The following is an 18,246-nucleotide window of genomic DNA, read 5'->3' as shown; positions in this document are numbered from 1 at the left end:
GGGTTAAACGAGAGCTCAGAAACAATTTGCTGCACTCCCAAAGAGACCTCAGAGAAATCACATGCCTTCCTGGACAACGGAGACGGAGAGCTCCGAGGCCAGGGAACTCTAGGAAAGGCATCATCATAATGTCTTAGGACAAGACGTCACAAGGGGGTGAACGATTCCCCTCTCATCCCTTGAATCTACTGGATTAAATCGAAATTCTGGCTCTGTTCTCTCGAGTTCTATCAACCCTACTGCTGCAATGTGGGACATGGCCCATGACACCTCAAACTTTGTATTTTGGATTTAATGTTAATGTCACCCCTAAATTCGTCTGCTGAAATCCTACCTGCTCCTCAAAATGGTATTAGAAGATGGGGACTTTGTAGTGATGAGATCATGGGGGTGGAGCCCTCATGAACGGGATTAGTGCCCTTGTAAGAAAGGCCCCAGAGAATGTTCTCACCCCTTCCACACGCAAGCACACAGTGAGAAGATGGCGGTCTATGAACCAACAAGTCCTCACCAGACACTGAATCTGCTCTGGCTTCATCCTGGAATTCTAGCCTCCTGAACTGTGAGCAACAGATGTCCATCACTGAAGCCATGCTGTCTACGGGGTTTCCGTTACGGTGGGCTAAACCCAGTCTGTCATCAGGATCCACCATCACCAAGGGGGGTGGGGGAGTGCCTTCCGGTAGAGCCTCGTGGTCCAAACGGCTGAGTTCCTATCCACAGAGATTTAACGCTGTTTCTTAGTAAACTGTGTTTCTGAAATGGACTATTATTACAGCAGTTAAACTGGAGGATTTAAGGGGCCGTTATTTTTCTAATATATACACAGGGTAAGATTTAAAAAAATAAGAGTGCCTAGAAACAAGTACATACTTCATCCACGAATGCTTACTGGTTATCAGTGACGGCTGAATCTAACCCTGGTCCTGCCCTCTGGTTTACGCAGAATAACCCCCTTCAATTCACGGAGTATCAACGCATTGTGAAAAGTCCACTGTGGTCCCAGAAATGACTTCTCAGTTCCCATGAGCCATCCACGTACCTGACTCCTATCTTTGGGGTAATGCATGGTCAACACACTTTTCTCAAATCCCCGCGGTGGCTCACAGGAGACTGTGAAGGTGTCTCTGTGGAGATTAGGTCCGGATTTCCCTGAGCAGAAAGGAGGAAGTCTCTCTCTCATCTTAATCCTGGTTCTCTGTTTTCTACATAAGCTTATCGGACGTTCAGTCTCTAATAATTGGCCTCCGGCAACCACAGGCACCCAGGGCCAGAAATCACACTTTGTATCGTGGTTGACAGGAGCTAATGTAACCTTGGGGAAGCCTGGGGGTAGAAAGAGCACGGGAAGTCCCATGGGGCCACTTATGAGCTGGACCCTCCTGGGCCAGCCCTGTGGCACTCTGGAACCTTAGCCTCATCCTCTGTAAAACGAACACAAACCACCTAGCAATCGCCACGTGCTGAGTGGGACTAGACGGCTTTGCCACGGGTTCGGGTTTCTCGTCAGGCCCCAAACTATCCTCCTAACTTCATCTCCTGTTCGTTCCATTGAAGAGTCTAGGCTCTTCAATGACACCTTTTATGACGTTTTTTCTTTTCTTTCTTTCTTTTTTTTTTCCTCTTCCAAGCCAAGTGTCCCCCCCCTCTCTCTCTCTCTCTCTGTCCCCTCTAAAATTCTCTTGCACGTTTTAGGAACATCTTGCACGACATCTATCAGGAGCTGCCTTGTCTACGTGTAAACCGACGTGCCCTCCCCTACGAGCATGCCGTCTCTTTAAGCACCTTCCTGGTCCGTTGCAAGGCTGGGCACGGTGGCTTGTGCATTAAAAAATGGCCAAGAAATGCTGGCAGGAGGAGGCAAATCGGAGACATTTACCAATATAAAGAGCTGAGCGCACTTACGGGAAGAGTCTCCCCTGCCCCTTTTCTGTGGGTTCTGTCCATCCCAGGCCCTAATACTCCCTAAGGGAGATGGACCATGCATGTTGGGACCACACATGTGGGTGACAAGCTTCATACCCCCTGCCCACCGGTGAACTCTGCTTTGTCTCTGATCACCAGAGAGGCCGCAAGGTCTAAGAAAACAGTCATACCGGATGTATCCTTCAGAGGGGGGGTCTGCCAATGGAACTGGTAAATACAACCTTGAGCACGGACCCCAGAGACTTGGTAAGTGGACGGAGGCCATTTTTCTTCATTGCATTGTTACTCTCCAGGAGGAGGATAAAATATTCCTTCCTCCTCCACACTACTGTCCCAGCCTCCTCTGCTGGCAGTGATGGTCCGTGGTGGCCGGTGGCTGTCAACACACTCAGCAGGCCACGGCCTCCCCTCTCTTCTGTGCTGCTTCAAGGTCCTCAAGGATCAAACCAGCACAACAGCTTCTTTCAACAGGTCTATGCACGTCAGCCTCTGTTCGAACCTCACCTGCTTTCTTTTATCTAAAACTATGAAAATAAAGTATTTATTTTTACTTTTCTTAAAGATGCTATCCATTTGAGAGAGAGAGAGAGAGACAGCGAGAGAGAGAACACAACAAAGGGGAGAGGGAGAAGCAGACTTCCTGCCAAGAAGGAAGCCCGACAGGGGGCTTGATCCCAGGACCCCGGGATCATGACCTAAGCCGAAGGCAGACGCTTAACCGACTGAGCCACCCAGGTGCCCCAAGTATTTAAAACCTACTACAGGACTTGCTTCTGAATAGCAGGGTTCCTTAGGAATTATGTCCATAAAATGAGAGCCTTCGTACCATTTTATATATATGTATGGATACTATTAAGAATTATCAACCATTATTATCATGTGATTACCATTCATTCATTCAACATTTCCTGAGCATCTGCGCGGTAGGCATTGTGCCAGGGTCACAATGTCGGACAAGATAGGTAAGACTTCATGGAACAGATAGTCTTGCAGTGGAGGAAAGCAGACGATCATTCACATATTTACTTGTTAAGTAACAACAGGGGTTAAATCTAATGAGGACAAAGTGCCAGGTGTCAGGATAACACATCTTATAAAATAACCCGACTTAACTCAGTTTGGGGGTTGAGAGGCCGAGGATGGTGTCCTTTAAAAAGGGGCTTGTGAGCTAAGCTCTGAAGGATGAAATTGCAAAAAACAAATAAAAGAAAGGAAAATTCAAAGGGAGGGGAGAGAGAATTCTGGAAAGCACTATTATTAATGAAAAGACTAAAACTACTCTGCTTGAATTGTGTTCTCTGTCATTCTGTCTTTGGAGGAACCGCAGTTCTCGTTTGTTTGTTTGCTTTCCAGGATAAGTCGGCAGGGTTCATCTTTTTTTTTTTTTTAAGATTTTATTTATTTATTTGACAGAGAGAAATCACAAGTAGGCAGAGAGGCAGGCAGAGAGAGAGGAAGGAAGCAGGCTCCCTGCTGAGCAGAAAGCCCGATGCAGGGCTCGAACCCAGGACCTGGGATCATGACCTGAGCCGAAGGCAGCGGCTTAACCCACTGAGCCACCCAGGCGCCCCATCTTTAAAAGAACAATCAGCTTTCCTGTGATTTCTCAAGGTTTTGCAGATGAGAAGTTTGCTCTCAGAACCCCGAAACCACAGAGCTGTCATTGTATGCAGGGTGCCATACTTCTGTCTTCTGAGAGACAATTAGATGAGGTCGATATTTACTGAGCAGCTACTGTGTGCCAGGTGAGCCAAGCTCTCGAAGTACATCCTCCCGTGCAATCTGCGACAGACAGTTGCCACGGCTGAGATCTCTACTTGACAGATGTGGAAACTGAGGCACACAAGGGCCACCTTGTCTGAGCTTGTAAGTGGCAGAGTCAGGACTGGGGGACCTGAAAGTCACCATCAGTGAGGGACACATCCCAACATCCTGCCGCTGGCCAAACACACCATGGGCTTTCACACCTCCCATGCCTTTGCTCAAGCTCTTTACCCCACTTGGAATGCCAGTGGGCCCTGCTCCCCTCCCCGCTCCTCCCGATTAACGTGCGCTCCCCTTCGAAGACCAGCTCCAACAATATCTCCGCTATAAAACACCCTCCTTTCTCAGATTAGAAATCAGAAAGATAAAGTAACAAAGCCAAAAATAAAGGGCCAAAGAATCTGTTCTTGCTCTGACCTGGTAATAATCTTCTAGAAAGAACCACTCGTAAACAAGAGCAAGAACTTATCCAGTGACCCGGCTGAAATAAAAGGTCCATGGGCATCTCCAGGTGAGAAGCACGAGTCTTCTGTTTCTCCCTGGGGGCACTGGCTGGGTTTGGAACAACCCTGGCCCCCCGGCAATCCAATCCACGGGCTACACCGGTATGACCAAAGGACCAGAACTGGGCCTCCCTTATAAAAGCCTTCATCAGCATCCTACACGGGGCTGACTGAGAGTTCAGCGGAAGTTTAATGTGAGGCTGGACCCAGTCCCCGCAAAGCCACGGCCCGATACAGAAGATACAACTGAGGCTGAATCGGGGAGACCAGAAAATCATTTGTGGGGGGGAGAGAGGACTGGTTTATTACTATTTTTTAAGATTTTATTTATCTGATAGAGTGAGAGAGAGAACACGATGGAGAGCAGCAGAGGGAGAGGGAGAAGCATGCTCCCCGCTGAGCAAGAGAGCCCGATGCAGGGGCTCAATCCCAGGATGCTGGGATCATGACCTGAGCAGAAGCCAGATGCTTAACTGACTAAGCCACCCAGGCACCAGAAGAGGACTGTTTTATAACCAGGGGTGTATGGTGGTGGTGGTGGGGAGAACAAAAGTGGCCCATTTCCACAAGCTTCATTTAATTTCTATGCAGCCTTCCCCCCCGCTCAGTAATTGAATGTATAATTTATTTTGGCTAGCAACTGCTGCGTGTGGCTTTCAGACCAACACTAATAGGCTTCTAAGGTTCAGTGCCATAGCATTTAGAGAGTGGAATAAGAGTCAGCAGATAAATTATTAAACGGGAAGTGGACGCCACATTCCTGCCCCTCCTGCAGGGGCCTGAAGTATGGGGCGAGGCAGACAGGGAGTCCCGGGCACAGACACCGAGGGCACTAACCCCCCACACAGAGTGTACCGGGCCGTTCGGACACTGCTTATCTCCCGGTGTGGACCGAGGCCATCACGGGGCAGCACCACAGGGCAAAAGTCACCCAGGGCTCTCGTCAAATATTCTTGGAGCAGCAGATCTTTGATGACAGGGGAGCCTTTATTTAGCTTAAGAAATTTAAAAAAAAAAAATTAATGTTTAATTTAAATAGTTAACCCCATCTAGGGTCCTGTCATAATAAGCTTGCCTGGGATCTACAGTATTTTATTTATTTTTTTTTTTAATTTTTATTTATTTATTCGACGGAGAGAGAGAGAGAGAGAGAGAGATCACAAGTAAGCAGAGAGGCAGGCAGAGAGAGGAGGAAGCAGGCTCACCGCTGAGCAGAGAGCCCGATGCGGGGCTCGATCCCAGGACCCTGAGATCATGACCTGAGCCGAAGGCAGAGGCTCAACCCACTGAGCCACCCAGGTGCCCCGGATCTACAGTATTTTAGAACATGGTCCTGAGTTTCTAAGTTGGGAGAAGAAAGATCAAGGCTTCTAGAGCCTCTGTTCACAGTCTATAGCTCTGATAGCAGCAGCTCATAAGCCGTTCCGAATGGTTCAAGTTATGCAGAGCTCCAGAGTTCCCCTGTGAAGGCTACCATTCCTGAACTTTTTAAAAGGGATCCAGTTTAGAGTAAGATTTTAAGTTTCTTACATCAATCTAAGCTAATCATCTGATCCAGTCTTCATTTTGCATAGCATCAGGGTTTTGGGGGTGGCTGTTTATTTTTGTCTCACCTTGTTTCTTGCTAACCCATCATGCTTACCAAAGCAGGCACCAGGAGAAAGTTCCACGTTCACCGACACACACCAAGGGCAGGTGGGGAGAGTAGATAAGCAACGCCCACGGTAAGAAAACACACGGACCCAAAGCACGATGGCAATCACGAGGAGGATGCCGGGGAGGCTTCTCATCGCCTGCTTGAGAATTAAAAAAACCAAACCAAACCAAACCCAAGTATCTGGGGGAAGATTATTTTAGAAAGAGGGAATGGCAGGTACAAAGACTCTGAATTAGAATGCAGCTTCGCATGTTCAGAGAACAGAAGAAAGCCACTGTGGCTTAAGGAGGTGCCGGATGAGGACAAGGGGCAGGCAGGCCCCAGATGGTCTGAGGACTCCCAGGGAAGGTGTTTGGTGTCATTCCAGATGTGGCAGGAAGCCACTGGAGTTCCCAGGAGTCAAAAACAAAGCTTCACCCCTCAAAAGGGGCATGGGTAGCAATCATGTGTGAAGGCCTCGGTGCCCAGAGCCACCCCAGGTGAATGAAGATAAAACATTCTAGAGCTGCCGTGGAAGGTCGGCTCTCCAAACAACCCGGAGAATCCACCCAGAGCAACGGCAGCAAGTGGGGGATGGCCAACCCTGGCGTTATCAACTGGGAGCTCACGGAAGAGATGGGAGCGGAGGGCAGACCATCACTGAAAACACCGGCCCCCCTCGTACGCGGCCACACAAACCTCCCAGGCAGTCACTCAAGCTTCCCCAAAGCTGGCCCTACAGATGCTCTACCACAGCGGTGAGCGGCGCGGCCTGGAGTCAGAGCAGGCGCAGACTTCCCTCTCTTGAGCCCCTCCCTGCCTCAGCTCTGCCCCTGGCAAAGGGTGCACCGACCACAGGACCGCAGCCCATGGCTATTGGGAGGACGAAATTAGACAGTATGTGCAGAAGGGCTCGAGACACACACACACACACACACGCTCTAGCAGTGGCATCTGGATCTCTGGCAGGCCGTGGTACGGCTCTGTGCGCCTGTCCTTTATGCACACCGTCCCAGGAGGTGACAAGCAATTCCTGTAGCAAATGCCTGATTGAGGGCTTTCTCTCAGCTCGAGTGTGGAGCAGGCAAGGGAGCCAGGGAGATGATGATCTAGAAACAGCCCTCACGCAACAACAGACGAACAGATCAAGAATCCACATCCCCTGCCCCTCAGGTGGGGCAGCGCCAAGGCCGTCCGACACCCACTCCCCACAGTCCCCGGTGGGAACAGACCTCAGCTGCCCACAGTGGTTACCTGCCCAACAGTGCACCTTTTGTTGGCTTCCTTCCCTTCCCCATCTCAGCACCCCATCACCTGACTGACACTCTCGGGGACTGCTGCTCAAGTAAACTGTCTGGCTCCTGAACCTTGTACAGAAATGGGTCTGGGGCAGAATTTTTTTTTTTTTTTTTAAATAAACACTATATCCTTTAATGATAAAAACAGAACTCCTCATTGGTAACAAGCCAGAAGAAAATCAACATCACACAGCAAAGGTTGGAGCAGAATTTTTATCACTAACAGCAAGCCAGACAGAGTACTCTTTCTGTACTTATTAGCTTCCAGTTGTAGGTCTCTGGGGTTTCAAACAAACAAACAGCAACAAAAAATAAACAGCCATGTCCTGGGGTGAAGCAGTCCTAACTTGTAAAATTCTCTAGGCACACTTCTCCTGGGGCGTCGAGCTGCCCGCCAGGCTATGTGAGACAGGTTTCAGAAGGGCCTTGCAGGAAGGTAGCTTCACACTGTCATCTGGCTGGCGCTATAAATGTGGGCACGGCCAGTGCGCTTCCTGCTACAGAAACAGATTTAGAATTCGTTTCTCCATTAGTTCTTTCTTTCTTTTCTTCTTGGAGGAATCTCTCTCTACACACACACACACACACACACACACACACACACACGAGTCGGCTTTCCTAAACAGCCAAGGAACACTCAAGGGGAGAGAACGATGGGCTTACCTTGGGAGAGACACTGGTTAGCCAGGGCAACCTGACCGGAATGCAGGTAGAGATTGAGGCGCGTGAAGATGCCCACCAGCGAGGGAATGGTGATGAAGCAGTAGGCAACACAGGCCTAGAAGGACGGGAAGAAACACGGCAGGTGACGTAAGCAACACCCCACTGCAGCCTGGTCCTCCTGCTTCCATCCATCACATATTTTCAATTAAAAAACACTGACAAGGGGCGCCTGGGTGGCTCAGTGGGTTAAGCCTCTGCCTTCAGCTCAGGTCATGATCTCAGGGTCCTGGGATCGAGCCCCATGTTGGGCTCTCTGCTTGGCGGGGTGCCTGCTTCCCCCTCTCTCTCTGCCTGCCTCTCTGCCTACTTGTGATCTCTGTCAAATAAATAAATAAGATCTTAAAAAATAATAATAAAATAGGGGCACCTGGGTGGCTCAGTGGGTTAAAGCCTTTGCCTTCGGCTCAGGTCATGATCCCAGGGTCCTGGGATCGGGCCCCACATCGGGCTCTCTGCTTGGCAGGGAGCCTGCTTCCTCCTCTCTCTCTGCCTGCCTCTCTGCCTACTTGTGATCTCTGTCCGTCAAATAAATAAATAACATCTTAAAAAAATAAATAAATAAAATAAAATAAAATAAAAAATAAAAAACACTGACAATAACGAAATCTCCTCCTTCTGAGCCCCAATTTTCTCTTCTCGCCTCTGCAGCATACCCCAGATGCCTCTTTGGGAGGAGGGGGGCCAGGCAAATAAGGAGCATAAGGGGATAAGGAAAATAAACCCTCATCTGTCATAGCAGGAAATAAATAGGTTGACACCTATTAGTGACTAAGCAGCAGACTTTTAAACCAATTACTTAAAAATATGGCAGTAATTAGAAGAAATTGCTCGAAAAGGTCTTGAGGTGGTTGGCTCTTGAGAAAAGAGGTATAAAGTCAGGGCAGGGATAGTATGCTTATTTTTCACTGTCCTCTTTTTGGTCCAATTCCATTTTTTTTTTTTTTTTAAACACAGATATGGATTGCTTTGATAAAAAGACTTTCCAGATATAGGCACAAGCCAGAGATAATTCAGCTGGCAAAAAATGCGATCCACCTCTCAACGCCGCCCACCCCACCCCTGCCCTTAATACGTGTCCAAATGGAGACGTCTCTGATCATTTGTCTTGAAAAATCCCAAGAAAAGTAGTTTATCCATAGATACTTGAGAAGGAAAAATTAATCTGGAAATCGATACTTAACCACCCCTTAGGACACACTTGTCTTTTTCTGGGAAGAGCAACTTAGAAACTTGCAAATGAAAACAACTGGAGGTTCAAAGTCAGGGAGTCTTATCTCTATAACATACCCGGACAAAGGCAGCTGTCTTTCTGGAATGATTTCCTTTCATTACTTTCCTCGTTTCCATTGCCAACCGGTTTACACTCTGGATTTATTAAAAAAAAAAAAAAAAAAAAGGAAGACTTATGAGATGATGACTGACTCCAATTAACATCTTCCTAGAGATCTGGATGTTAACTGCATACAAGTCAGCAAGAACGAGCTACGTGGGGCCCAGACGGGTTAGCTCCGAACCCCGACATGCCAGAGGGGTCATCCCGCCTGCCTCAGTCTCAGCCTTGAGCAAACATCTCCAACAGGGTAAGAACAAAAGGCCCTCACTGAGTTAGTCATGCCTATAAACTGGCATTGTAAATAACCATTTTCTGGTTTAATGAATAGCCAGGGTTCACTTCATTTCCAGAAATCCCACACACTAAGCTTGAGATCTTAGCCATCCTAAGAGAAACCTTCAAACCCAAGAGGCAGCACGCAATTCAGCGATGCAATGCAGACGTGAACTGTAAGGACAGAAACAGCCGCTTCCACATCACGCTCACGGCCTATGGGTGTGTTCTAAGAGCTGTGCGTTCCTCAGCTCCCTTCACCACCACAACCCTACAAGGTGGACACAGTGAGCTTCCCCAACCCCAATGTACAGAAGAGGTCTCTACCATTAGGCCTTAAATTCAGGAACGCCACATAACCTGCTAAGCAGCAAACAAATCTATAAAAAGGCTGCTCTCCTTGAGTTTACACGAAGCAATTAAAGCCTTGGGGAATCTCTCCACAAACGTGGTAAGTTCGGACCCATGGTTCCCAAACTGTGTACCATGGCATCCTTGAGGGCTGAAGCAAACTCGCAGGGGCACCCACAATTTTTTAGGGAAACAGAGCAATGTCCCATTGTCAAGCGCTGTGGAAAGCACCAGACTTAGGAAGCTCATGGATTCAACACCGGACCGTGCCCTGTCCCTCACGGCGATGTCCTAGCTTGGGTGAAAGTGGGTTCTCAACAGCTACTCTGATTACAAGTACTATGCAAAAACCAATGTGGGGAAAGAAAAATCAATGTGGAACAGAGAATGAGGGTAGCGATGCCAATCCGAGGGCAAGCTTTGAGAAGTGGCACAGTGCCCAACGAGTTACTAGTCATTGGGATTATATAAGAATAAAGATATTTTTTTTTCTTTCAATTCACATATATTGCTATTTCTAAGAGCTACCCAGTTGTTAGGGCATAAACACTTAAGTTCTTTGAGTCTAACTTCTTAATCAACAGAACTGCTATTTCTTTCTTTGCCGTGGGGACACCACGAAGAGCTACCAAGAACCAGCTAGCCTGGGACTCCGGTTAAACTCTTAGAGCCATACGTTAATATTTCCGTAACTCATCAGTGCAACCTACTTTGCTGCTGGCATATGGGACTGAGAATATGCTCATTTCAGAGAAAAAGAAGTTTAAAAAAAAAAAAAAACGCATGCAAAGACTTAAGCAAAAATTGCAGATTTGATGAATCTTTGAGAAACCGGCTTTTATGCCCTGAAGAATAGAAGTGTTCCGGGGCCACAAGACTCCCAGATTAAACTCCATGCGTGGCAGATAGTTAATACTTATTGAGAAAACAAATGAATAAATGAAAATCCTTACGTGAATCAACTGCACAAGAACAGTTTCCAGGTTGCAAAACATTGACCGAGCCTCAACGTAAAAACTGAGCTGTTGTTCAAAATCACGGCCAAAGGAAACCTAGAAGAAAGGGAAAAGGTGCTGAGAATGTTACCCCTAGGCACCTGGGAGCACACACCATTGAGAAGAGTTTCCCTGAGCTTCGACGGCTGGGGAAAGTCTGTGATGACAAGTCACCAAAAATATGAAGGGGTGGAAATGCCCAGGGTATGCAAGGGTGCGTGTGAGCGCGCGCGCGCACACACACACACACACACACACACACACACACACACTCGAATTTACACTTGCCTCTGCAGCGTACTCCAGGTGGCTCTTTGGGAGGGCGGAACAGGTAAATAAGGAGCATAAGGGGGTAAGAAAAATAAACCCTCATCTGTCATAGCAGGAAGTAAATAGGTTAACACCTATTAGACTTTACATGACTCTGCCCAGCATATAACTGGAATATTACTATTACTACCTCCTCTTCATGACATGAGCACTGGAGTAGAACATAAAAAGACCAAAGGGTAGTACAGAACAGTATCTCAGAATGTAAATCGGATTTCCCAGGCTAGAAGGAAACGCTTGGAAAGGAAATAATGGAATTTTGTTGGTCAGCTGTGGCCTTTTCACAGAACATAAATTTGGTTATTGGGAGCCAATGGTCAGAGGGATTTCCCTAATAAGAGCCACACCTTTTTGCTTCCTGATGGGGAGTCCAAACTCGGCAACTTATGGGTGGCTGGGGGAGCCAGAAGTGGAAATTTCTCCATCAATAAAAATTTATTTCTTCAAATTTATGAACAGCTGGTTAGGAGGACAAACTTGACTGTTACAGCAATCATTTTTGCCAAGAGGAGGTTTAACATTGCTATTTCCATTAAAGCTATCAGGTTTCCCATCCTATTTCCGCATATTCTTTTCCATTCTAACCGGGTGGCTCTCAGACAAACCCATCAAGGGATAAAATACCACCTGATCATCGTATAAATGAAGGACAAGGAGAGTCCCGTGGTAAAAGGTGCATTTCCCAACACAGCAGTTGAAAGGTTAATTCTGATTCTGCATGAAAATGGATTATTTTACCTACAGACGAAGCTGACCCCTCCTGTTGAACAAGTCAGATTTTCAGGTCCTTTTCAAAGTGATCTAGTTATTTATCTCTTGGTCAGCTTTGTCTTGACATTTATATTAAAATAAGGCGCCTGCAGAGGTTGCTACTTAAGCTTTGTGCACAAAGAAGGAAAACAACGGGGGTTCTGGCTAGGAGGGGCTGGGGGGAGTTGTTCCCAAAGAAGGCTGTAAGAATCCCTCCCACTCTGCCTGGCCTTTTGCAGCGTCCCTGTGGAACCCACCCCCCCATCTTGGGGGTGAAGTCTACTTTCCCATCTCTCCAAGGGGACAGCCCTGGTGACTGCTTTGACCAACAGAATGCAGCAGGATGGGACAGCAGTCACTGAGTGATCGCAGGACTTTGATCTTAAAAGGCCCCAGAGCTTCTGTCCATGCCTGCACCATACAGAACAGCTTGGCTGAGAAGGCTAGATGGTGGCAGAATGGCAGAAAGAGGCCACGCCGGTGAGAAATGAGGCCCCAAAAGCCAGCACCAAGAGCCGAAGCATGGGAGCGAGGCTGTCCTGGATCCTCCGTGGCCCCGATCCTGGTACACGGAGCAACCTGGCTCCAGTCAACCACTAGGATTGTTAAGATTAAAACAGGGGCGCCTGGGTGGCTCAGTGGGTTAAAGCCTCTGCCTTCGGCTCAGGTCATGATCCCAGGTCCTGGGATCGAGCCCCATGTCAGGCTCTCTACTCAGCAGGGAGCCTGCTTCCCTTCCTCCCTCTCTGATTGCCTCTCTGCCTACCTGTGATCTCTGTCAAATGAATAAATAAAATCTTAAAAAAAAGAATAAAACACGGTAACTGAAAGCTGCAAAGTCTTGTGGTGAGTTGTTACGCACAATTTTGCCCCTCCCCCCAGCATCCTCCCGCCATCACTCAATGAGCCGCACATCACATCGGGTGCCTTTGGGAGCCCCTACTCCCGACTCCCAGGATCCATGCGATCCGAGGTTGCACAGGCGTGCGAAGGTCTCACAGGCCTGGCCAGTGTGTTCCTTCCCCCTCACTGCGCCAACTCATGCAGGGATGAGCCCGTGACCTTTAGTCTAGTTAGTCTAGAGACTCAATCCCAGGACTTCCCCTGGAGCCCTTTCTGCTGGGCCGCAGCACTGGCAGGCTTGGGGACCTGGGGCTCTGCAGGGGAGTGAGCCTGCCAGGGAGGACACTACGGGAGGGAGCAGAACCTGGAGCCGCAGACCTACAGAGGGCAGGTCCTGATAACATCACGGAGACCCCTACGGCCAGCTGCTCCTTCAGAGAGCTCCATTCCTGGACTTGGCGTCCCCCATCCAAACCTCTCCCTCCCCCTTTTTTTATTCCTTAGGCCAGTTTGGTCTTGGCTCTCTCTGCCCCCAGGGGAGTGCTGGCTAATGTAAGATGTTTTCTAATTTCATCTTATCATAATAAAAATGAAAAGCACCAGGGAACATAATGTTAACTGCTTTCACTGGAGTTAAGGACAAACAATTACATCACATTTCCAAGTGCCCTGAACCTTCTTCCCCACTACTTACCATTTTTATAAATCCATTAATCAAATATGCCAGCATTCTTTTCTCATCCTCCAGAGTGAGTGCACTAAAATCAATAATGGTACATAATTAACACTGAGGTAACAAACGAAAGTTTCTAAGGAATATATAAGAAGTAAGCGATTTAACAGGTAAGAAAATTTTGCATTTTCTAGATTTTGAAAACCCCCAACAGGCTGCGTGTGTGTGTTTCTTTTGATGAAAATATATCATCTAAATGAACATAACTTAAATGTGTTTCTCATCTCTCTCAAAGATGACGTTTTCAGAACATATTTATTAATCGCAAAGGAGAAGGAAACTTTCCCTTGGAATTTGGACAGCAAGGTCCAACTGCAAATTTTGCATTCCAGAGAAGTTGTGTTCAACATTTTGGAATAAAAAATTTCAAATAAGCAGTTAAGTCGAAAGAATTCCACAACAAACATCCATATATCTACCGCCAGGATCCCACCATTATCATTTTACTGTATTTGCTTTATCACGTAACTATCCACTTCCCTCTCCATCCATCAAATCCAGCTCATTCTGGGGAAGCATCTTCAAGTAAAATTACAGATTGCGATTGCCTCTAACGGCAGTATTAATACAAATATAGTAAGACAGTGTCACGTCCTTAAGCTTCAACTACACATGTGAAGGCCTAGTAACAGTTCCCCAAATTTATTTTTTTTAAAAAACTTAAGAGCTTAGAGAAAACAGGAGCCAAGTCTTTTGTGTGTTGGTTTGTCCTGGGGGAGAGTAAGTACTGGCAAAAACTGCACTCCGGCCACTAACAAAGCAATGTCCGTTTTGTTCTTTGAGACTCCATTGCCCAGCCCCCTCTGCAGCTGGGTATAACCAGAGGGACAGTTCTAGCCAAGGGGATGTGAGCACAAGCGAGGGCGAGCCATCCAAGTTTCTCCCAGAAAGAAAACTGCTGTCCTCCAATGCCCGCAGGCTGTACATGGACATGGTCGTGGTAAGCCAGCTTCAGCCCCAGGAAGACACGGCAGAGGGATGGCCAACCAACAAGATAGAAGGAGCCTGGGGCGCCTGGGAGGCTCAGTGGGTTAAAACCTCTGCCTTCCGCTCAGGTCATGATCTCAAAGTCCTGGGATCGAGCCCCGCATGGGACTCTCTGCACAGCAGGGAGCCTGCTTCCTCCTCTCTTGCTCTCTCAGCCTGCCTTTCTGCCTACTTGTGATCTCTGTCAAATAAATAAAAAAAATAAATAAAAATCTTAAAAAAAAAAAAAAAGACAGAAGGAGCCTGGATAGCACTCTACGGTACAGTGACCCTACCCCAACCTTCTGATCTCACACCTTTAGAAAGACAGAAATAAACCTTCTATTTTGCGAAAGCTAAAAACCCAGTATCCTAGTAAGACAGGTGCTTTTCTGATGTGTTTTGTGCCTTTATTTCTATTTCTGTCCAACTAAAAAGCCTATCGGTTCCATGTATTATGAAAAGTCTTGATATTTTGATTTTGATAACTATTCATGAGGTTGACAATGCAAGATCATGAAGATAAGCATTCCAAAGTTCAGAAGAAAAAAAAAAAAAAAAGTAAAATTCATCTTGCTGACGGTTAAGTTCCAAAACTGTTTTCTCCATTCTTGTAACATTTTCCAGTGACTCAATCTGCTGTACTTAAAAATTCTTTGGGGACTAAAATTTCAGCTACAAATATGCAGGACTGCTTCAAACACAATCACATGGAAGCACGTAAGGGAAAAAAAAAACTAGAAAGAAAAGGAGTGACAGTTTGGCCTCTGACCCAAGAGGTAAGGCCAACGCGTAGGACTGAGTCTCAAGTCTACTGAACACCTCCAGCCCTTCATGTAAGGGACAGGAGTCATTTCATCTGAATTTCAAATAACTGGCTAATAATGAGAAAAAATGTACAGCTATGTTACTGGATGAGTGAACTCATTATTATCCTATCTGGTGCTCTCAAATCTCCAGGAGACGTGGAGTTTGAGTTCACTTGGATGAAACCAGCCTTTTCCTGTCAACAGAAATCTCTTTGTAAAAACATCTGCCATCTTGGGGCGCCTCGGTGGGGCACTCGGTTGACTGTCTCTTGGTTTAGACTGAGGCCATGACCTCAGGGTTGTGGGACTGAGCCCCGCCTCAGGGTCCATGCTCAGCAGGGAGTCTGCCATGGATTCTCTCCCTCTGCCCCTCCCCCAACTAGTTCTTGCTCTCTCTCTCTCTCTCAAATCAATCTTCAAGAACAACAACAACAAACCTGCCATTCCATTTTCTCAGGAAGGTTCATCTCAGCCTCTATTTCTCCCGAACTGGAATGCCCTCCTTAGCAAGAATTTTAATAGACCCCTTAAAATTATATTACCCATAGTGGCAGCTTAAAGCAGTAATTTCCCAATGTACTATTATGTGATATTAAGACCCAATCCCTGTTATAGCTCAGCCTTGAGCGTGGCTTACTTCACAGAGTCATGCATGGTCTTGCACACGTGCAAAAGGGCATTCAGAATGACAGGGTCCTTTGTGGGTTCTTGCTGATACCTAGAAGACATTTAAATATGACAGTAAAAGTTATGTCCACTCACAGCAATGAAGGCACGAGCTGAGCTTCTCCTTTGTTGCGCATATTTGAGATAAAGCAAATTACTCAGTTGGCATTGGCAATGGTTGGTTTTAATTCTTCTTCCAATAACAATAACAAGCTTGCTTTTCTGCACATATTATAACTTCTCCTAAAAGTACCGTAAATCCTACAAAATCACGGGAAAGCTGCTGCATTTCTTAAGCAAGGCAACGGGCAAACCTGATTTTTTTTTTTTTTTAGCTACATTTCTTCCTAAAGCTGTCTACAACCTGTCTATCACTGTGTTAAGTGCCAGACAAAACTGTAATTTGGCTTTTCAAATAATATAGAAGGATGAGGTCTTACAACAAATCTTTACCCAAGTAAAGGAGGTATATTTGTTCTAAGCATATGGAATTAACCTTTTAGGAAAACAACCCAAGGAAAGCTTAAAACATACATTATTCAAGCAACATCTAACTCAATTTTCCCAACTGGGGTTATTGAAGTTCCATCTTAACACACCTTATTTTACCCTATCTATATATTTAATGTTTTAAGCAACTTTAACTTTTAAAATTTAACTGTCTTAGAAAAAATACATGAAAACAATTAAACTAGCTATATAATACATATTGTCAAATATACTTAAATACACAACTTTTAAAATCAAAATCAAAATCTCTCTTCCCCGTGCCACCTAGAATTATTTCCTGTACCACCAACAGTAGGCTGTTTGGGGAAACACAGATGTAGTCAAAAGGAAAGCAACGAAATTTAAAAACTGATCACAAATCTAAGCACGGAAGACGGAAAGCTTTCTAGCTCTGCGACCTTGACAAATATGACTTTATTTTTATCTTTTAGAATGTTACTCCCTAAGTAGTTCATTAACAGATGGCTCCTTCCAAAAACACATCGGAATACAATGTAGGTGACAGCCAGGTTCCGGCTACTCCTTATGACTTTGTCTGCTTAGGCACTGAATACAAACTTTTATCACGACTGCTCCTTTTAATGTGGTTTTCCTCTCCATGTTATTTCAGAGGTTAAATGCATACAGATCATTAGGCCTCCAAGGACACAGAGTGACTCCTACCCACACGCATCACAGGGGCACCGGCAATCCAAACTTCTGGTTATGCCGTGTTATACTTACTTGATAAAAACTTCCATGATGCATTTGCAAACCTCCACCCGCACACTCTCTTTTTGGAACATGTCCAGAAACGGCAAAAATTTTTCCTAAAAACAAACAAATAAATAAAAGCACTCTCCATGCCATTGACACAAGTTGCTGGAAGGGATTTGGGGGTCCCTTTTCTTTTGAAGCTCAGAGCAGAGAAAGAGTTGTTCATCTCTCTAAGGCGGGTCAGATGAGGACCCACGTGAAAGCAGGTTTGTGAAAGCTAGGAGGGTTAAAACCACTCACACGCGCCAGGGGTCAGGGCTGGGGCCAGTGAACATTTGGGGAACAATCTGGGCAAGCTTCAGATGACCATGTGCTTCTCCAGATAACAACACACCAGGTGGGCTTCTGACTTTTTTAGAATTGTACTGACCAGAGAAAGAAGAGCCAGTTGTTCAGAGTGGCCCCCATATCCTGACTCTACATTTACTAACTGCGCCACCTGACTCAAGTTACTCCACACTTCCTCCAGCACCAGTCTTCCCAACTGTAAAGTGGGAATCATAACTGCTCCTACGTCCCAGAGGTGTTGTGGAAACGGTATGAGGCAACGCATGCAAAGATCTTAGCAGGTGCTTGGAGTACGGCAAAGCTCCAAAAAATCAGAGGTCCTATTTTTAACATAAACAAGAAACAAACACAGTTCTGTGAGTGTTCATAAATAGAAACCAGAAGACACAGGGGCAGCAGGGAAGAGAATCCCCTAGATTTGTACTTGCCCAGGGCAACGCAGCCGATGTGAAGGGGCATCATGGGATATTTTAAAATATGAGGGACGCATAAAAAAATGTCAACTGTCAGAGACTGAGACAATGATGAGTTCGACCTATTTCAGAGTCTCAACGAGGCTGCATGTGTGATAAAAAAGCAAGTGTCATATGAGAATCAGTGTGGAAGAGGAAATGAGGAAGAAGATGTCCAGTCTGACTCTGAGGTTTGAGAAGCTGTATGGTGTTCAAGAAGGGCACACATTCCATGAGCGAGGCACGGAAGAAATGAAGATAGATCTTTTTCTCTCACAGTCTGGGTACTCATTTCTCAAGCACTCACTAAATTGTTATGCCATAAATACTGAAGTTGTTTA

General features: G+C 46.3%; 1 protein-coding gene across 1 annotated transcript in view; it reads right to left on the bottom strand.

Annotated features, from left to right (window-relative positions):
* VPS35L (VPS35 endosomal protein sorting factor like) overlaps nt 1-18,246 on the bottom strand; it is a 118,061-nt gene that overhangs the window by 27,675 nt on the left and 72,140 nt on the right. The window contains exons 21-26 of the mRNA XM_047713195.1: nt 17,133-17,218; nt 15,871-15,951; nt 13,420-13,483; nt 10,761-10,859; nt 9,138-9,215; nt 7,791-7,905 (exon numbers count right to left, since the gene is read on the bottom strand). Of these exons, the coding sequence (XP_047569151.1) occupies nt 7,791-7,905; nt 9,138-9,215; nt 10,761-10,859; nt 13,420-13,483; nt 15,871-15,951; nt 17,133-17,218 (523 nt within the window). The remainder of the gene's footprint in view (nt 1-7,790; nt 7,906-9,137; nt 9,216-10,760; nt 10,860-13,419; nt 13,484-15,870; nt 15,952-17,132; nt 17,219-18,246) is intronic.

This window comes from Lutra lutra, chromosome 18 (genome assembly GCF_902655055.1).
Source record: "Lutra lutra chromosome 18, mLutLut1.2, whole genome shotgun sequence".
Taxonomy (NCBI): Eukaryota; Metazoa; Chordata; class Mammalia; order Carnivora; family Mustelidae; genus Lutra; species Lutra lutra.
The sequence above is the reverse complement of the archived record's forward strand: the minus strand, read 5'-3'. Positions and strand labels throughout refer to the sequence as shown.